General features: G+C 44.3%; 2 protein-coding genes across 4 annotated transcripts in view; one reads left to right on the top strand and one right to left on the bottom strand.

Moving 5' to 3' along the window:
- The window catches only part of VDAC3 (voltage dependent anion channel 3), a 32,867-nt gene extending 29,452 nt beyond the window's left edge, over positions 1-3,415 (bottom strand). Inside the window, exon 1 of one of the 2 annotated variants that reach the window (XM_074939964.1) lies at positions 3,270-3,415. The gene's annotated coding sequence lies outside the window, so the exon portion shown is untranslated. The remainder of the gene's footprint in view (positions 1-3,269) is intronic. The other variant, XM_074939965.1, reaches the window with a different exon arrangement.
- A 333-nt stretch (positions 3,416-3,748) lies between these two features.
- DKK4 (dickkopf Wnt signaling pathway inhibitor 4) lies at positions 3,749-21,227 on the top strand. Of its 2 annotated transcripts, XM_074940313.1 has the most exons (7): positions 3,749-4,131; positions 11,167-11,318; positions 11,408-11,593; positions 12,464-12,614; positions 15,393-15,536; positions 15,882-15,933; positions 18,961-19,175. In XM_074940313.1, exons 3-7 carry the CDS (start codon positions 11,483-11,485, stop codon positions 19,043-19,045), a joined length of 543 nt encoding a protein of 180 aa, XP_074796414.1. In that variant the 5' UTR covers positions 3,749-4,131; positions 11,167-11,318; positions 11,408-11,482; the 3' UTR covers positions 19,046-19,175. The 2 variants fall into 2 exon arrangements, with proteins under 2 accessions (XP_074796414.1, XP_074796413.1); XM_074940312.1 differs by lacking the exon at positions 15,882-15,933 and having other exon boundaries at positions 18,961-21,227.
- Positions 21,228-21,235: the final 8 nt, after the last annotated feature.

Here is a 21,235-nt window from a genome sequence, read left to right as displayed (position 1 = left end):
TACAATTTCACCTTTAAAGTACTACTGAGTGTCAGCGAATGCAATGAGTACTACTAAATGAGCAGTATGGTAATAATAATTAAATAACTACATTGACTTATTTTGTTTAGGAGAATCCATCCTCAACATACAGGATTCTGAAGACTATCCACCTTCAAGATAACTATCATTTTCTATTAACTATAGTTTCAGAGTTAACTGCCAATGATAGTGTTTCAGTCACATCATGTATGTCACATAGCCACAGTACACCACCTGTAGCAAAAAGAAAAAAAACACTCCACCATCCAGAAGCAACCATAGATAAGTTTGTGATAAGAACCAGCAGATTACAAAAAGAGGTAATTGATGAAAAAATTGCCTGGTTTGTTTATGCAACAAACTCTCCTTTCCGTATGATTGAGAACCCACACTTCATTAACATGGTTCAGCCATTAAGACCAGGATACAGTCCACCCAACAGCGCAGATGTCGCACGCAAATTGCTGGATAAAGTCTATGAAAGAGAAATTGAACAGTGTGCAAAATGTCTAGAGGGTAAAATTGTTAACAATCTCCACAATGATCCTGTTCTTTGTGCTTGTTTGACAACAGACGAAGGGAACGTCTTCCTTACAGAAACAATTGATACATCAGGAAATGCGCACACAGCAGAATACTTACAAGAAGCAGCAGTAAAAGCTATAACAAACTGTGAAAATAAATTAAAACGTCTAGTACGCACCTTGGTCACAGACAATGCTGCAAATGTATCCAAGGTGAGAAGAAATCTAGGAGAGTGTGAAGAGAGTCCCAAGCTAGCAATATGGTTGCAGTGCTCATTTGATGCACCTCCTAGCCAAAGACTTCAGTGTTCCAGAAATAAAGGCTAACGTTGTTGAAATTGCAAACTACTTCCGTAACAATCACTTTGCAGCAGCTGCTCTGAAAAGAGTGGGAGGAACCACGCTAACTCTGCCACAAGACGAGCGATGGAACTCAGTAATGGACTGTTTTGAGCATTATATCAAGAACTGGCCTAATCTGATGACACTTTGTGAATAAAATTGTGAAAAAACAGATTACACAGTCACAGCCGAAGTTCTCAACACTGGGCTTAAGAGAAATGTTGAACTCATGCGGAGTACCCTGAAGACTATTTCTGAAGCCTTGAACAAAATGCAGGGGAATAGCTGTTTTATTGCCGACACTGTTGAAATTTGGAAGGAACTAAGTGAGATCTTAAATAGAGAAATAAGTTAAATTACAAGCATTAAAAAAAAACAAATGGGACAAGCATTATCTCCAGCTCATTTTCTTGCAAATATTCTCAATACTCGTACCAGGGTCAAACCTTAACTGCTGAAGAAGAGCAGTTGGCTATGACATGGACATCCAGCAATTGTGCCTCCATAATGCCAACTATAATAAACTTCAGAGCTAAGGGTGAGCCATTCAAGAAGTATATGTTTGCTGATGATGTTTTAAAGAAAGTCACAGCAGTGAACTGGTAGAAGTCACTTAAGCACTTGGATTTAGAGAGACTGTTGAAGTGATGATAATCTCACTTTTAACAGCAGTAGCTTCTTCTGCTGGTGTAGAAAGAATATTTTCTTCCTTTGGACTAATTAACTCCAAATTGAGAAATCGTTTGGGACCTGAAAAGCAGATTATGAACAAACAGGAAAATGAAGATGAAGACAACTGAGTTAGCTGCAGAAGCCAATATTTTCAGTTTCTCATGTTGCCCTGGCTGACATAGTCGATTTGTTTGTTTTCTTTAAATATTTCATTTAACTATTTTAGTTAAAACAATTTTAACAAAAACAAACCTGATTTTAAAAAAACCTGAATGTTTAACTAAATTCAAAAATTCATGTGCATGTTGTGTTAAAATATTATGTTTGTTGTTGAAGAAAAAAATCCAGAATACATAACGTTGTTGTTTTAGTTAAATAAAATAATTTAAATGTCTGTCTGATGACCTTCTCCTCCTAATACAGTATGGCAAGAAAATCCTCCAAATATTAATGATTAACCTGTTGAATTGGAGATAGTTCACCTCCCAATGACTTCATAAATATCTGCTTCAATTACCTTTGATAAATGAAATAACCGAACGATCATTCATTTTCTGGTATAGCTGTAAACTAATCTGAAAAAGTTTTCAAAATAAATCACTTAAAAATGTATAGTGTGTACTTTCTAAAAATGAAACCTACATCTATCTCTGAGTTGTGAAGAGTCTGCATTAAGGTTATAACAACCAACAAGAATGCACTTCTATGTAAAAAGCCATGATTAAATCAAGTCTTCCTGACTATTGATTTAAATCAAATCCACACTGCAATGTGCCCATCCATATCCCCTGCCACCCTTAAAAGATCAACTAAACCACAGGCAAGCATAGTATCCTAAACTGCTTTTAACACAATTAAAACAAAAGTTGATAGATTTAAGTTTATATTGTCCTTTAACCAGTAATCAAGGGCAGGAGTCAAAGTCACAGGTGTCACAGTCCAGAAATACCCAAGCAATTTCAGACTGTCAGTGAACAAAACCAATGGAAACACTGTGAAGAGATATATGTATGTACATGTATACATACATACATACATACACACACACGCGCGCGCACCTTCTGCCCCCAAGACATGGAAATGCAAAAAAGGAAACAGCTCATATTGCTTTGAATGTAACAGCCAAAGCCATCAGTTGCCATGACAGCACCACAAGGTGACTCTGGAGACACCCAGGGCAGGAAATTGTCAGGTCGCAATTGATTTTCTCTAAGACAAAAAGGTTTTCGTTACTGTAAATACATTATACAGACACCAGAGACAGAAACTCACTGAGGCATAAAGTACGTAATGTGCCGTTCAGCAGCGACGTTCACCTCACACCCTCCCTGAGTGCTATACGACCCCAGCCCTCACACGCACCCCGCGCGGGCCCTCCCCCCGCAGCCCTCACACGCTATGACCGTATTAAAAGTCTGTTTGCTAGGATGGTTGATTCACCTCCAGTTATCACATAGCTGGGTCTGTTGGGGTCAGGAACACAAGTATTTTTTGTTTCCTCTAACAATTCTAATACTTTCTGGGCCAAGCACTATTCCAAGCACCCCGCGCGGGCCCTCACGCCGCCCAGGCCGGACACTGACCTACCCGCTCTGATAGCCCGACGGGGTGTGGGAGCGAACAGACCGGGCACGGGCACGGGCACGGGCACCGCTCCCGGCTCTACTCGGCTCCCCCAGGCCCCAGCTTCAGACACCCGCCCCCCCGTACCGTAAGGCCGCTGTCTTCTGTCTCTAGTCTCAAGCTGAAGGTCTCGCTCTCGCCACGCCTACCTACAGCGCATGCCCAACGCTCCCAATACCCAATGACGCACACCCGTCGCTCTCCCTTACATCACCGCGCGTGCGTAGTACCATCCATTCTAATTCCCGTTGAATCCTTTCTCACAGCACCGCAGAACGGCACACACAGACTAGTACTGCGCATGTACTGGTGGTTAGAGACCACAACCGCGCATGCGCGAGTAAAAAGCGCGGAGGACACACAGCAATCTAAAATTCAGAGCACCAGGGCGATGAGGAGGGGCTCAAGTCTCCGCATGCTCTGTTGCCTGAGCTGGGGGGAGGGTGGTGTCCCGCCCGCCCGTCGTTCTCCCAGTAGTGATGCGCTCAGCTCACACAATCCCTATCGCCCCAGGCCCTGGCGAATCCCCTTGCCTAGCTCGCCGCCATGACCGGCCTATTGCCATGGCAACCCCCAGCGGGTCGCCCTTCCCAGCGGGGTCCCAGCGAGCGGGAGCCCGGCTACCCGGAGGCTGCAAACACAGTTGCTGGCGGAGCCGGCCCTGGCTCGCTCAGCTGCCCTTGGGCCGATCGGCTCCGCAGCGATAACTGGAGCACGGCAGCACGCTGCCGCCACCTGGCCTCTCCGCTGGCGCCGTCCCCGAGGCCGCTCAGGCAGGCCCGGCCCAGCCCCGCTCCGCTCCATCCTTGCGTCAGCCCAGCAGTGAGACTTATAGGCCTGCGCCAAGGGTAGGAGTAACTGCTAGCTTCCACCATCGGCGGTGCACACCTCCCTGAACGCTACAGGCCCAGTCCGGGCTGCAGATGTGCCCAGCCTCCACCTGGAAAAGGTGATTTCATTCCACCCCCCACACCACGTACAAACTCCCCGAGGCGTCCCCCCGCAACCTTTTCTCCCAAGCTGTAGCATGAATGCCTCTCACACAGAGCCGCCCACCACCGTGACACAAGTGTACTTGCCCCATACACTTTGTTCACACCACAATGCTCCCCCAACACATCCCTTCCAACACAGAATCCTAGAATATCAGGGTTGGAAAGGACCTCAGGAGGTCATCTAGGCCCCCCAGCTCAAAGCCATTTCTCCCACCTACACAGTATGTCTCCCCAAAATGTCATCTCCCTTCTGTTACACACAGCCCTCAGCTCCTCCCTTCTCACACTATGACCCTAATGTCAATCCCAAGCATTTAAAAATCATGAATCAGTTTCCCCCCAATAATGGCATTAACTTAAAAATCATGTTGGTTTGTTTTTTAATTATAATTTTGGCCTTTGTTTTAATTTGGCTTTTGTGTTCTAAACCTTTACAGTGAACTTGCTTCATATTTTCAAGCCTTTTCCCACAGGTGCTAGAATGGGACACTTGACAATTTTTTTAAAAAAAGTGGACTTTTTTTTATTCCAACAGCTGCAGATTGGGGGGGGGGGGGGGGAGAGAGCCGTAGGGGGAAGAGAACCATCCTCCACTATCTCAAGACTCAAAATTATGAGTTGGCAACACTCATCCCCATCACATTTTCCTACACCCCACCTGTCTCATAATCATTGTACAAATTATGGCTGATCATATTGGGATCCAGGAAGTAGGCAGGCAAAGCCCACCCACTGCTAAAGTATCCCCCCCAGCCTAAGGGGGGGGTCCACAGAACCTGGAAAACCAAATAATTACGGGGGACAACTAATGAACAACAGGGACAGGAGTGTGGTCAAAGGGTCAAACGAAGGGAACCGGATGGGAACACCGAGCAGAGAACCCCGGACAGCGTGCACTGCTCCTCAAAGGCGTCAAGGGAGTCAGTGGATGCTGCCCAGAGGAACTTTGCCCGGAGGCATGAACGGACGGAGGATCAGAAATAGACCCCACAGTCACAGGAGCCTCCATCAGCCAACCTCCTCACGCTGGTTTTATAGATGGCCACTTTAGCCAGGGCCAGGAGGAGGTCGACCAGGAGGTCCCGTGACTCAGTGGGGCCACAGACAGGGAATGCATAGATAAGGAGAGGAGGGGAAAAGTGCAACGAAGATCTTAACAAAATATTCATGAGGAGCCGGAATAGGGGCTGCAGCCTGGCACACTCGAAGTAGACGTGCGCCAGGGTTTCCCTCATGCCGCAAAAGGGGCAGGTGTCCGGGATTGGGGTGAACCGCACCAAGTACACGCCCGGGCTCAGGGCCCCATGAAGGAGCCGCCAACTAATATCCCCGGCAGGCCTTGGGACCAAGGTGGAATATAGGCCGGCCCACCGGGGTTCCTCACCCTCTAGAGGTGGCAGGAGGTCCTGCCACTTTGTGTCAGGGCGGGATGCGAGAGTGAGGACGTGAAGGGAGTGGAGCACGAGCGTGTATAGATGTTTCCTTAGCGCGGTCTGGAAACGGATTAGCTGCAGCTCGTGTAGCTGGCTCACGGTGAAGGGGCGGGGGGGTCGGGTCGGTCGGGTCCACGGGGCAGGGGCCTGATGAAAAGGTCCAGAGGGCCTGGCGTGGAAGGTGGACGGGGCACGCCCTCCCTTAGGACCTGGTCGAGGTAAACCCAAGCAGCGGGCGGTAAAGCGGCCCTCACCTCCTGAAGTATACGCAGGGGAGTACGAGGTCTGGAGAGCCCCATGCGCTGAGCGAGCGTTAGGGGATCCAGCCAGTCTCCCCGGTCGTAGTCCAGGAGGTCTCCGACACTGGTGACCTCTGCAGGACCAACCTCTGGCGCACCAAGGGGGACTCCGCCACCTGCACACGGAGCTGAGGGTTGTGTAGCAGGGGCTCCGCGAGGAGATCTTCCCCCACCAAGGCCACCAAGGACCTGGTCGCTATGAACAGTTTCCAGGTCCGCAGAAGGTCGTGGTAGAAGACCGGCAGCCTGGAGAGGTCTCGCGGAAGACCTCTCGGATGGAGGTAAAGGAGCTGCCAGTCATATCGGAGCCCTTGGAAGCGGCGCAGGAAGGCGTGCGCCAGTACGCTCCACGCCGGACTACCTGCACCATAAAGGAGCCTCTACAGGGCGTGGAGGCGTAAGACATGGACCTGAGTGCGGAGACACTTCAGGCCCTGCCCTCCCTCCTCCAGGGGTAGATGGAGAATCCCTGCAGAGACCCAGTGCAGTCCTGACCAGAAGAACTCCAGAATCAACGTCCGGAGGTTGGCCAGGAAATCCGGGGCCGGGACCGGGACCAGGGTGTTGAGCAGGTGCCAGAGCATGGACAGGACTAGTTGATTAAGCACCAGTGCCCTCCCTCGAAGGGAGAGACACTGGAGTAGTCCTGTCCATCTCCGGAGCCACTCTACCACGCTGCCCTCTAAACCGTGCCAGTTCTCCGGTGGAGATGGATGCGTGGCAGAAAGATAAACGCCGAGATAGAGCAGCGGACCCATGCTCCACCGGATGGCCTGAAGCGTGGGTGGGAGGGAGCTCGCCTGCCACCAAGCCAGAGCTCTTGACCCAGTTGACCCGGGCGGAGGAGGCTGCCGAGTAAACGGCCTGGCAAGCCTCCACCCGCGCCAAGTCGCCCGGGTCCTGGACCACAAGGAGCACATCATCGGTGGACACCGACAGGACCAGCCGCAGCGCCGGCTCCTGCAGCGCCAACCCCGTCAACCTGCTGCTGAGGAGACAGAGGAAGGGCTCGATCGCCAGAGTCTACAGCTGGCCCAAGAGGGGGCACCCCTGCCATACTCCTCGCCTGAAGCTGACTGGTTCAGTCAGGGTCCAGTTGAGCCTGACCAGACACTCTGCGGAGGCGTACAGCACCTGGATAAAACCCACAAACTGGTGTCCAAAGCCAAACGCTCGCAGAGTGCTCAGGAGATACCCATGATCCACCCTGTCAAACGCCTTCTCCTGATCCAGGGACAGGAGGGCGAACGACAGACCGTCCCTACACCCGAGTTCCAAGAGGTCCCAGACCAGATACAGGTTGTCAAAGATGGTGCAGCCCGGGACGGTGTAGGTCTGGTCTGGGTGGATCACGTCCGCCAGCACAGACCCTAGCCGCAGTGAGATGGCTTTCGCTACGACCTTGTAGTCCGTGCCGAGGAGCGAGACGGGACACCAATTTCATACATCGCGGAGGTCCCCCTTCTTCGGCAATAAGGCAAGCACGGCTCGCCTGCACGAAAGAGGGAGGACCCCGCTCTGCAAAGACTCGGCCCAGACGGTGACACTGGGATGTTGTACTATAAAATTGCAGTATTTCTGAATGCCTCTGTGTGACTATGAATCCCATCCTAGCTGCCATGGGTGGTGTCACATCCTCCTAGAACAGATACAATGGGGAATAGTTAGAATTCAACAATCCTATTCTGGTGCAAACCCCTTGGAACAGTAGGTGAGCTAAAGCTTAGGAAAAACAGTTTTCCCCTACCCTTTTTCGGAGAGGGAGGAAAGTAGGAGCAGTGGAAATTTACCAGGAGCAGTACAGGGGGACCAGTCAGGGGGTCAAATAAGGAACCACACAGGGGGAACTTGGAGCAGGAGAGGGGAAGGGAATGGTCTGGCCTAGGGCCAAGAGGTTGAGCTGGAGGACAAGCTTTCACATTTCAGCAGACAAGCAATGCCCTGCAGCAGGATTTGGACCCCAGGCCAAAGAATGACCGGCAATGGTGAGGAAACAAAGGCAGGGGAAATAGGTGCAGGGTTTACTATTTTGTTTGATCTGTACTCTCTTGTGCTTTATATGATTAAATAAAAGAACAATTGTGAGAGACTCTCGGCAAAGAATCAGATGTGTTACATGCTAACATTTACGAGCCCCATGAGAGAGTTAAAATGGTAAAACAGAAGCTTACACCTTAGGGTGGAGTTCTGGGAGAGAATGTTTAAGCTTCTGAGGTATCTTGGGGTTCAGCACCGGTACTGAGGCCAAAGGGGTTCCATTTCCATGAAAGAGTAGCAGGGTGAAAGTCAGTGCCCAGGAAATGTGCCAGAGAGGGACAAAGGGAGGAAACAGTAGTGCAGCCTGCTGAGACGCAAGAAAGCTTATACCTGGGGACCCACAGTGAGCAAACACAAGGGGCTGCTTGGCTAGGATTTGTGACACAAGAAGACTACTGCACACGTAGAAGGGTTGTTTGATGGGTCAGAGCCATGGTAGCACTTTTACACCAGTCTCCCTTCAAGCTGCCAGTGTAGAGAGTATGGCCAAAACTTAACCCTTATAAAGTTTTTCCTAATCCCTTACCTAAATCCCCTTTGCTGGACATTAAGCCCGGTAACTCTTGTCCTACCTTTAAGGGACACTTCTTTATAACAGTATTTAGTATATTTGAAGTCTCATCAGATCGTCCCCACAGTCTTCTTTTCTCAAGACTAAACATGCCCAGTTTTTTTAAACCTTTCCTCATTGGTCAGGATTTCTAAACCTTTTATCATTTTTGTTGCTCTCTTCTGGACTCTCTCCATCTTAACTGAATGAAAAAGGCATACACATGCCTAATGTAATAAACCACATTATATTGTTACCCTGGCCCTTCTACAACCCCTCCAAATTGTGTGTTACTCAGACTCATGTCACATCTAAGCTTAAATTGTAAACTATTTGAAGTACTGACTTTGATTTTTATGACTAACACGCTTTTGAAAAATTACAATAAATATCTCCTGTAATTTTGTCTGCTCATCAATGTCTCCCTTTCATCTGTTACCTCAATAAAGATTTCCTGTAAATTACTGCCAGGGAATTACTTACCCTAGTAACTTTGATTGTTTAAACTTGTTTTTTTTCCCCTCCAAATCAGTTTTATATTTCTCTTAAACTGTTTGAGTCAGGAGTCATAATTATACTTGCTTTAATCTACTTGAACAAGAGCAGTTATAAATCTAGAGATTGTTACATAGGTGGTGTAGTGGAATGTGGATGTGGGATATTTAATGGAAGGAAGTCTATCACTTGGGAAATATTCCTCCAGAAATACAGCACAGAGATGGAAGGCGTTCAGAAATTCTCCCACCTTTGATCTAGCACTGATGCAGCTACACTAGGACTAAACCAGTAGCATGAGAATTGCTAAAAATTCTGTGTAGATAAGGCTACACAGTCCTTGCCAGCCAGACTTGGGTACACTGGGAAAGGAGACTGCCTTGTGCTGCTGCAATTACTGTGACAGCTCTAAGTGGGTGGGTCAGGAAGAGCGAAGTAATGCAGAAGAGCCTCTTTCCTGCCCGAGTGGCTGGAAGCTATTGCTAAAGTGGAAGATTATATGGAAGAGTGGCAGGAATGCTCAAGAGCTGGTGGTGTGTGAAAGGAGGGAAGCTAGGTAGGGCAGAATTAAATTGTGGGTTGGAGCTGGGGAAATAAAAATAAAGCATCTTAAAAAAGGCAAAAGATTTGACCCCTTTTCTTTCCCTGTTCTCACTACTGATGTTCTTAAAAGGGATCTGTGCTGCTCCAGAGGACTAATGTGTTTCTAACAGGGAACAAGAATTGACCATGGGGAAGCCACTCGTGAAGGGACAAACACAGCTCACTCAGGAAGAAGAGTTCCCCTAAAATAAAACTGCACCCATTCCAGCTATCATTTAATTTCTTTGTGATAAATGTAGGTGTGTGATATAAAAAGGATGATGGTCTAAATTATTTGGGGGGGCTACTTCCTAGGAAAACTATCATTTTATTCAAGTATAGTAAATAGCATGGCTAGTATCTAAGGCAGACAAAATTTAAAAGCTGATTTTGACTATAAAGCAGAGGCAAGGAGGCCTTTAACATCATTTATATAACTGTGTGAGCAAAGCCCTGTACAAACATTAACTGTTTAATATATCCTTATTACATTATTCTGAAGGGGCGTTAGGTCCATTTTAATAATGGAGAAACAGAGGCAAAAAGCCACAGAGAACGTGAATGGTAGAGCCAGTGTTTGAACTCAGGAATTCTTGACTCCCAGCCCTGTGCTCATGCCTCCCTTTGATAGCCAAGTTGCAATGGGACTCAGGAGAAATTATTTATGTCCTACATAAATGTCCTACATACTGCATTAATGGCATAATAAGCAGATCATATTAACTTGGAGCGTTGACAGGAAACGTACAATGATAAAAACAGCAGGTAGCTTATTCTTTCTAACTTTAAAACATTACGACAAAGTAACTTAAGGCACACATGTAGGCTTCCCACTTCCAATCTGTCCTAGGTGATGTTTCAACATGACAATTGAATGGCAAAGTTCTGAGTGAGCGAAAAAGACTGTTCTGGTTGGGGATACTCAAGGCATGTCAAATTCTGCAAGTAATCAGCTATAGATCTGTAATTCAGTTCCAATTATTTCAAGTTAAGGCAATGTGATACAGATGACAATCAAATTTTGTGAAGATAAATATTCTGTGATTTTACTACTAGTATAAACCTCCCGCAACTTGGAGTCAGGATCAAAGCAGATACATATCCTAGTTTTCAGAATGAACACTAGCTTCAAACAGCTTTGTTCCACTACAGGAAGCAGGAAAGCTTTCCCAAACAGATATTTGACTCGAGCAGGGATTATTTTGGCAGTCGCCTTGAACCAAGTGATAATTGTGACTGGATGCCAGAGCTAACCAGACAGTTTCCTCTATACTCCCACCATACCAGGGATAAATAAATGTTTAGTAATTGGCAGACTGGCCAACATGAATCACTCTTTCTTAGAGCACAATTAGCTGTCAAAACAGATCTTAGAAAAAAATTTTGCAAAGGGAGTATGGAGGGTAGGAAATGCAGGTGATTTGCAGTGTCTGCCTTTGATACAAACATCCTGCTCCTCTACTGTCCCTTTGAACTAACTTTGATATGCAATAATTAGGAGTGGCTCAGCCCCTGAGGAGAGGTGGCTGCTGCTGCTGCCCTACCTCCTTGCTCGTTTTATTGAATCCTTGTTTTGAACTATTGATCAAACAGATTTGAAGAGATTTGTTGAAGTCTGTGTGGGCTGAAGAGGAAGGAAATGAGGAGAGGAGGGGATGGAAAGGACAGCAAACTTGGCTATAAATACCCCAGGAAGGACAGAGCTCCTCTCCACAGATTTTCCTCTTCGGCTAGAGATGTAAAATGTAAGAAAAGGACTTTTATTCAAGAATTTTTCTTTAAAAAGATTCACAAATATCCCATATTTGCTGAATCTGTGTTGCTTGTTTTCAAGTTTCAGCATATCTTAGACAACAGTGGTAAGCGCACCAGACCTCACGGGGGAAACACAGATCAACCTGCCTGAAGAATGGTGGCAGTCTTGCTGCTGGGGCTCAGCTGCATCTGTTCCCCATTGGTAGCCCTGGTCCTAGACTACAACAGCATCAAGAGTTCAGCTGAAGTGCAGGGCACCAGAAAGGTGAGAGCTCTGGGGGTCAGTTGGAGACCTGAATTGAATTTTCAAGGGTTAAATGATCTCAGAATATTAGTAATATTCTGCAAAAATTGCATGATTAATTTCAGTTTTTAAATAGAAGGGTTACAATTGCTTGGAATAGTGCTTGGCCCAGAAAGTATTAGAATTGTTAGAGGAAACAAAAAATACTTATGTTCCTGACCCCAACAGATCCAGCTATGTGATAACTGGAGGTGAATCAACCATCCTAGCAAACAGAATTTTAATACGGTCATAGCTGTTGTGTATTTCTAAATTGGAAACATTTTAAAAATGGAAAAATGTGTCCCTTTGGGAGAAGGGGAATATCATCAAGATTTCACCCTCTTAAAATATAAATGAAGTCAGAGTAAGTGATGGCCTGTCAGCACTGATCAGCTCTTCAGCAGAGCACTATGCTCTAAAATGCACTGAGTGCAAGATGGGGTGAGCAAAGGCTGCTAGAGTTCTAATCTTGATTTGGGAAGTGATTTGCTGTGTAACATTAGGCTAGTTACACTACTGACACGTATAATAAACACAAACGTGCACAAACTGCTGCTTTAAAAAACATGTCAGTTTTAACATGCTGTTTCTGTTACTTGCTGAAGATCAGAACTGTGCTGGTCCCAATACAGGATAGAGAGGTGTAGACTTTTGTCCTCGAGAGCTCCCAATCAAATGGGAGATCATAGACCAGACCCAAGAAAGATTATTCCAAAAATAACATGTTGGACTGATCAATGAAGGGGGCAGTAGGTGGTGTGTGCGTGCGCGTGCAATGTATATTCTACTCTAAATGTTGCTGATTTACAGCATTTTCCCCTTCTGAGGAAAGTTATTTTTAATTTGTAGAATTCACAGTGCATAACAGACCAGGACTGTAATGCTAGCAAATTCTGCCTCAAGCATGAAGATGATGTGTCCTTCTGTGTTACCTGTCGTGGGTTACGACGAAGATGCAAGCGTAATGCTATGTGCTGCCCAGGGACTATTTGTCTAAATGGTAAGCAATAATCATCTGGTGTCTGTGTTATTTAAAGGTTGGTAGAGATTAGAACTACATGATTATAATCTATATGGTCTAAACACAGAAGTGGTCGGTGCCTGTTTTAAAAATTTTCCTGGTTTTCCCTTACCTCCTGCTAATGTTGAGATGATCGAACTCTCCAGCATTTCTTTAAAACAAGCAACTATCTTTACCATGAGGCATCTGTAAAATAAAGTAATAAAAGTCCTATACATGCATCTGAACACGTCGAACAGGGAAGTTGATAGTAATGAGTTAAAATTAGTAGTTAGGAACGGCACACAATTCATAAAAGCTAAAGGTATCGGGGGGGGGGGGGGGGGGAGAGAAGAGAAGAGATCTATGGCCAGTAGGGTTAAATACAATCAGGAGGAATTCTTTAAATATATCAGGAACAAAATAAATCTGAACAATTTCATCGGTCTGAAATTAGATAAGGATTGTAAAGATATCAATTGCTATATAGAAAAAGGCAAAAGTATTCAATAATAATTCTGTTTGGGGAAAGTACAGTAGAACCCTCAGTTACAAACGCCGCAGGAATAGACAGGTTGTTCGTAACTCTGAACAACACGTTATGGTTGTTCTTTCAAAAATTTACAGTTGAACATTGACTTCATACAGTTTGGAAACTTTACTACGCAGAAGAAAAATGCGTCTTTTAATCATTTAATTTAAATGAAACAAGCACAGAAACAGTTACCTTACCTTGTCAAATCTTTTTGTTTCAAACTTTTCCTTTATTTTTCTAGTAGTTTATGTTTAACACAGTACTGTATCTGTGTGTTTTGGGTTTTTTTATGGTCTCTGCTACTGCCTGATTGTGTAATTCCGGTTCCAAAATAGGTGTGTGGTTGACCAGTCAGTTTCTAACACTGGGGTTTGTAACTCTGAAGTTCTACTATAGTACAATGATGTTTTAATATATTACAGTGATAAGACGACATGTTAACATCCTCACTATTCCACCAGTAAGTAGGAAAAGAAACTATTAAATATTTTTAAAATCATCAGGACTGGATAACCTGCATCCAAGATTAGAGAATTGCCAGAGTTCTCTGAATCATTAATATTGATTTAACAAATCTTGTTTAGAAAGGGTAACTGTGATGATCAGGAATAACTATAGGAAAGTTTGCCTGGGATTAATCCCAGGCAAAGTCACGGAAAGGATTATATGGGATCCAGTTAGTAAAGAATTAAAGGATGGTAGCATAATTGTTCATGATCAACATGGTTTTATGGAAAATAGATCTTAAAAATAATAGTGTGTGTCTGAAATGACAAGTTGGGTTAATAAAATATATTATGTCAACACAACTATCTTTAATTTCTGTAATATGTTTGAGTCCCATATGACATTCTGATTAAAAGTTTAACACTGTACAAAAATCAATATGGGCCATATTAAATAGATTAGAAACTGGATTAGCTGACACTAACTAAAGGGGGGATGTTTCTAGTGGGGGTCTCACGGGGATCTGTTCTCAGCCAAATGATATTCAATATCTGTATCTATGATCTGGAAAGAAATGTAAAATCAGTGCTGGTAAAGTTTGCAGATGACACAAAAATTGATGGAGTGATAAATAATGATGGGAACAGGTCAGTTATACAGACCAACATGAATCACTTGGTAGGGTGGGCTCACTTGAACAATGTGTGTTTTAACATAGTCAAATGCAAGGTCACAAACACGTAGAAACAAAGAACGTAGGGTCACACCTATAAGATGGGAGACAGTATTCTGGAAGGCAGTGATACTGAAATGGAAGATGCCTTGATCATGGTTTACAACTCCTATATAGGAAAGAGACTTCTGATAGCGGACAGCTGGCTCTTTAATCTAGCAGAAAAGGCATGACAAAATTCAATGGTTGGAAACTGAAGCTAGATAAATTGGGAGTAGAAATAAGGTGCACATTTTAAGTTAGGCTCATTAACCATTAGAACAACTGACTTAGGGACATGGTGGATTCTCCATCATTTGAAATCTTTAAATCAAGACTGGATGCCTTTCTAAAAGATATGCTATAGCTCAGTGACTCTCAACCTTTCAAGAGAACTGTACCCCTTTCAGGAGTCTGATTTGTCTTTCGTACCCTCAAGTTACACTTAAAAACGACTTGCTTACAAAATCAGACACAAAAATACAAAAGTCTCACACCACGCTATTACTGAAAAATGGCTTACTTTCTCATTTATACCATATAATTATAAAATAAATCAACTGGAATATAAATACTGTACTTACATTTCAGTGTATACTATATAGAGCAGTATAATCCAGTCATTTTTTGTATGAAATTTTAGTTCGTACTGACTTTGCTAGTGCTTTTTACGTAGCCTGTTGTAACACTAGGCAAATATCTAGATGAGTTTATGTACCCCCTAGAAGACCTCTGTGTACCCCAAGGGGTATGCCTACCCCTGGTTGAGAACCACTGCTATGTCACAAACAGAGCTTAGAGGTTTCATGCAGAAGTTACTGGGTGAGAATTTATGGTCTGTTATGTAAAATGTCAAACTAAGGTGATCATAATGGTCCCTTTTATCCTTAAAATCTACGCAGGTATGAACCTATAAAAGCATGATGTATGAGGGAGGGAGACAGAAGGCAATTGGATCCATTTTCACATCTGGAATAAAAGATCATTTGTTGTCTCAAAGCAGCAATGTCGCCATCCTCCCTCCTCCCCCCGCCCCCCCCCCCCGGTTTCTGTCCAAAATTACAACCTTCTACCTTTACACCAGATGTTTGCAGCCAGACTGAAGAGGTTACCCCAACAGAAGGAAGAAGGACTGACGAACAGAATGGTTCTGATTCAAAAGGGACAACTCAACACCAGATCCAAGAAAACTCTAAAAAAGGACTTGTCAAATCTCCAAGCCATAAAGGTAAAATGGGCTTAAAAGCAGGGAAATAATTATATTCAATCTTGGAGGAGAAATATATTCCAGATTAGAAAAGTAAAATTATACGGAGGCATGTGTATGTAATCTTTCATTAGGAAAAGGAGGAGACCCCTAGCATTCTATTACATAAAGCAAACAAACAGATGGGTCCCAGCATGCTTTAAAATTATGCACTGAGGATAACCGCATTACTTCCTACATGGAAGTTATAATAATGCCAATCACAGAATTAGGTGTTTTGAATATTAAATCGTCAGGAATTGTTAAAACAAAAACAATAATCCCCATAAAATCTTTTCCGTAAAAATATAAACTGTTACTTACTAGGTTTGGATACAGTGTTGCAGCCACATCGGTCCCAGGATATTAGAGACACAAGGTGGGTGAGGTAACTTCTTTTATATTCAAGCTCTTTGTAAGCTCGTCTCTCTCACAAACAGAGGTTGGTCCAACAACATATTACCTCACCCACATTGTCTCTTTACTCACTAGGAATATTTTAACTAGATTCTGGACCCTGCTCTGGTGATGCAAAACTTGATGAAGCAAGCCTTCTGGCTGTTATCTGGAAATTCCCTTTTCATCAGGAAAAGCAGCTCTCTGCCACCCCCGGTGTGCCGTTGGCATAGGGGGCACAGCTGGAATGTCCTTATTCCAAGGCTATTCCCAGTTTTCGACCACCTTTTGAGCTAGGGACAGCCAAGTTTAAATTATTGCAGCCTTTGGGCCCCTGGACAGTTCTAGAATCCAGGCGCCAAACCTGAAGTATAACTAGCTTGGTGTCCCTCTCCATCCCCGGCTGCACTAAGTGCAGCATGGCATCTGGATCGACTTAGCAATTTACTCTGAGCGCATTACTAATCACCTGTCATAAATCAGAAACCAACTCTGCTAGTTATAGCAAACGGGTGCGGGGGGGGGGGGGGGGGAAGAGAGAAAGAGGTCAGGCTTTGTTAAAAGAACATTCAGCAATGTGCCCTTCTCCATTTATTTAAATTGCGAGTGCTAGTACTTGCTCAGAGTAAATATTGTTAGATTAGTTTCTTATTTGTAAATTTTCTAACATAGGTTATTGCCAGGATGTAAGTTCATTTTAGGATACCACTCTTTGGGGCTGTCTTCACATTGTTTGCATTTAATAATAGATAATACCTAGCTGCTATGTTGTGCTTTTCATCAGATTTCAAAGCGCTTAATAAAGGTCAGTATCAGTATCCCCATTTTACAGGTAACGTTATATGAATATCTCTAAATGCAAGAAACTAAATATGTAACCTTAATATTACATTAACAAATAAGACAGGGAATACAAAAGTTAAGATTGATATAACAACATTAACCTAGGGAAACTGACATTATTAGAAAAAGGATCAAACAGAACCAAAGCAGCAGAGGGCAATAAGGTCACAAAGAGCTCAGTTATTCATAAAGCTCAAAAGAACTATTACTACTATTAATTATTTGTACTACATTAGCATACGCTAGGTCTGAAATTGCAAACACTTATGCATGTGCTTAAATGGTTGTAGGAATGGGGCCATAGAGAGGAAACAATCTCTTTCTCAAGGAGCTTACAATTTAAGAGTAAATCACAAACAGGCATATGCAAAGAGAGAACTTAGGAAAGGGAGAGTTAGGTTACTCAAATACATTCTTGTCTTCCACTCTATTCCACGCTAATTAGGCATCAACTGGAGTATTGTGTCCAGTTCTGGGCACCACATTTCAGGAAAGATGTGGACAAACTGGAGAAACTCCCGAGAAGAGCAGCAAAAATGGTTAAAGGTTTAGAAAACATCACCTATGAGGGAAGACTGAAAAAATGGGGTTTGCTTAGTTTGGAGAAGAGAAGACAGAAGGGGGAAAGGATAACAGTTTTCAAGTATGTAAAAAGGCTGTTACAAGGAAGATGGAGAAAAATTACTCTCCTTAATCTCTGAGGATAGGACAAGAAGCAAAGGGCTTAAATTGCAGCAAGGGAAGTTTAGGTTGGACATCAGGAAAAACTTCCTGTCAGTGTGGTTAAGCACTGGAATAAATTGCCCAAGGAGCGTGTGGAATCTCCAACATTAGAGATTTTTAAGAGCAGGTTAAACAAACACCTGTCAGGGATGGTCTAGATCAGTGCTACTCAAAGTGGTGGTCCGCAGACCGGTGCTGGTCCGTGAGCCATCGGCTGCTGGTCTGCACGCACATTGGAAAAAAAATTGCCGGTCCCCCACATCAGATAGTTTGAGAAGCACTCGTCTAGATAATACTGAGTCGTGCCATGAGGGCAGGGGACTGGACGAAATGACCTCTCAAGGTCCCTTCCAGTCCTATGATTCCATAGACAGGTTACGTGTGCTATCTGTAGACAGTGCAGCTTTTCTTTTTAAAAAATGAGACAAAAACAGAGCCACAGTAGTAGTTGTAGCTCCCATTATCAGCTGGTAATGTTCCACAGGCACCACACTAGCTGCTAATTTCTTTGGTGAATAAAGCAGAGAGATTTCAAAATGGTAAAACTGGGAGGGATTAGGAGCCCAAAGATCTTTTTCATTTAGAAAAATAATCCCCATATGAAGGAAGATTCTTGCAAGCCTTGTCCACAGTTATGACTGACATGTAACCCATTAGCATGCCTGCTGATTTTTAAGCTGGAAGATCAGCTAGAGCAGGGCTGGGCAAATGTTTTGGCCCAAGGGCCACATCTGGGTATGGAAATTGTATTGCGGGCCATGAATGTTCATGAAATTGAGGGTTGGGGTGCCAGAGGGAGTGAGGGCTCCGGCTGGGGGTGTGGGCTCCGGGCTGTGACAAAGGGGTTCGGAGGGCAGGAGTTTGGGCTGTGGGAGGGGGTCGGCTGTGCAGACTCTGGGCAGCGCTTACCCCAAGCGGCTCCCAGCAGCAGAATGTCCCCCACTCTGGCTCCTACATGGAGGCACAACCAGGCAGCTCTGCGTGCTGCCTCATCCACAGGCACCGCCCCTGCAGCTCCCATTGGCCACGGTTCCCAGCCAACGGGAGCTGTGGGGGCAGCGCTTGGGGTGGGGGCAGCATGTGGAGCCCCAGGGCTGCCCCTACACATAGGAGCCGCAGGAGGGACATGCCGCTGCTTCCAGGTGCCACGCAGAGCAGGGCAAGCCCCGACCCTGCTGGGAGCTCAAGGGCCAGATTAAAATGTCTCAAGGGCCGGATGCGGCCCCTGGGCCGTAGTTTGCCCACCCCTGAGCTAGAGATCTTTATAGGGGAGGACAGAGGGCTTTCCACAATGGGGCAGATCAGGACTGGTCTGAAGCGAGTCCCACCCCTCTCTGCTAGCAACCCTCAGTTTTGTGCTCAGCAACTTTCCTCTGACCCATTGCTCAAGCCAAGAACCTCAAAGACATGGGGTATGTTACACATTTTATTCTGTTTACTGCAGGTCAAGAGGGAAAAAGCTGCCTTCGCACTTCAGATTGTGCCTTTGGGCTTTGCTGCGCTCGCCATTTCTGGACCAAAATCTGTAAGCCAGTTCTCCGTGAAGGACTGGTCTGTTCCCGCCGGGGACACAAAGATGTCGCTCAAGGTCCAGAAATTTTCCAACGCTGTGATTGTGGCCCTGGTTTGTCTTGCCGACCACCGCTCACCGGGCTGCCACAACGCTCGCGCTTAAACATCTGCCAGAGAAGCTAAAGCGCCAATACACACTGGCTCCAGAGGGAGAGCAAGGGATTCGCTGTCTACTCCAGAGTTAATTTATGCAAGATTCTATAAAACTTTCCCTAACCTTCCACAGGCCAACAGAGCCCTGCACTGGAGGAAACATGCAGCTCAAAGCAAGATCTGGGCACTGGGCAACCTTAGATGTACATTTAGGTCACATGGGCTCTGTTGTATCCTTGTGGGCTGCACTAAGTAGCTATCAGACGCTTACAAAATCGCTTCTGTTTTCAGATAGCATGAAGTACAAAAAGGCTTGATTTTTTGTCTGTTTTTACAAACTATTTAGGGTCCTTTTTTATAGCTATCATACTCAAATTCAGAGGTTCTCCAGCTGCTTTCCAACTATTTAGTTATTTACTAAAATAAAATAAAAAAAAGTGTACTAAAGGAACTAGTAGATTCTTTCACAGGAATTGCAATTTACTTGTCAATAGGGTCAAACTTTTTCCCCAAATGTTTCAAGGATGTTCAGAGCCACAGAAGAAAGCTGTTTCCACTTCTGTCTCCATCTCAGACTCAAAGACGGAATCACATGTAAATGTCAGTTACCATCAAAAAGTGCTTCATAAACTATTTACCTAGAGCAGCACAGAGATGAGAGCAAGCTTTATCTAGGGCAAAAGGCAGTAGACACCTAAGATACTGCAAGCTGCATGTAAGGAAACAATGTTTTGTCCTTAGTGTTTTCAGACAACTACTCTTACAAAAAAATCCTCTGGGATCTTTAATGTCAACATAGACCAGACTGGACCTGGATTTCTAAAGGTTTATCCAAATGATATCTTTCCATCTCCCCATAAACAGTCAGTAAACCTCTCCCTGCCTGGACTCAAGCCTAAAGAAGGTTGGTTAGACCATTAAGACCATCAATGGGAATTTGTGAAAGTGGTGAATAAGTAAAAACTGGAGGTTATAATGAAAGTTATATTGCAACTTAAACCGCACCTAGCCTGCACTAAGTGAATATTTTTTTCATTCTCTCTATGCTATTTAGATATCACAGCGACAGACACCTTTGAACTGCTACTAATGGAAAACCTGTAACACCACCTCTCATCTGAAGACTCCAAAGTGCTCTGTCTGCCAACGTATTTACTGGCTGTATAATATAAAATTTCACCTGCCACTTAAACAGTCACCACTGAGATGGAACGTGCAGCCAGTTTACAATGCACAATTATAGTTCAGGGCAGGAGGTGAAGACCTATAGGAATGGACTTGATTATCTGCTAATTCCTTTCCCTAAATGCTATGATCCTAACATACAGTAAATAGCTATTAAACCAAACTGTTTCCTTATGCAATTGCTTTTCTGTCATATCTAATAGTAAACAGCCAAGTTTTGTGCGGCTCATCTCCAACATGTTTTAAGAGAAATCTGATAACGGTTTTCAGCTTTTTAAAGTTGATTATGGTTGTGAAGTCTGCAGATTTGACCTTTGACTTGCAGCACTTCAGGGAAATGTATCAAGATTAAAATGCAGTTTTCTTTACGCAGAGAGCGCGACCCCATGGACTAATGCTGTTACTGTCAGAGACAAGAGGGGATAGTGTGACTTTTCTTCATTATTTTGCACCTAACTTGGCCACCCATAAATCTATTCACAGGGTGACTATTTTAAATATAATTTATGACAAGTGCATTGACTTTTATGAAAGACAAACACAATATCTTCATTTAGAAGCCACCACTGAATACACTAATAGTAATTGTCCTTGCTGAGCAGCCACATTTTTCCATGGAAATTGTATGGGAAAGTAATAAAACAAAAGCTGTGCTTTCTAAACACAGATATCCAGTATCCCAGGGAGACAAAGGCAGACTATAATTTATTATTAGAAGACAAAAATCTGGACCAATTCCCAATTTAATCTAGGAGGAATTTTATCGTGAGGGAGCTGCTTGGTTCCTCATCTTCCCTGCAGACTTATCTTAGCACCTTAGCAAAGGGACTAATTAAAATTCAGATAAAAACCACATCTGTATTAAAGAT

This window comes from Natator depressus, chromosome 26, assembly GCF_965152275.1.
Source record: "Natator depressus isolate rNatDep1 chromosome 26, rNatDep2.hap1, whole genome shotgun sequence".
NCBI lineage: Eukaryota > Metazoa > Chordata > Testudines > Cheloniidae > Natator > Natator depressus.
This window is presented reverse-complemented; position numbering and strand designations above follow the sequence as displayed.

Excerpts from the sequence above, each read along its gene's own strand:
- DKK4 (XM_074940312.1), top strand. The coding sequence starts at position 11,483 with ATGGTGGCAGTCTTGCTGCTGGGGCTCAGCTGCATCTGTTCCCCATTG. Across the intron at positions 12,615-15,392 it reads AGGGACTATTTGTCTAAATG|ATGTTTGCAGCCAGACTGAA; the intron begins GTAAGCAATAAT and ends CCTTTACACCAG. Across the intron at positions 15,537-18,960 it reads CAAATCTCCAAGCCATAAAG|GTCAAGAGGGAAAAAGCTGC; the intron begins GTAAAATGGGCT and ends TGTTTACTGCAG.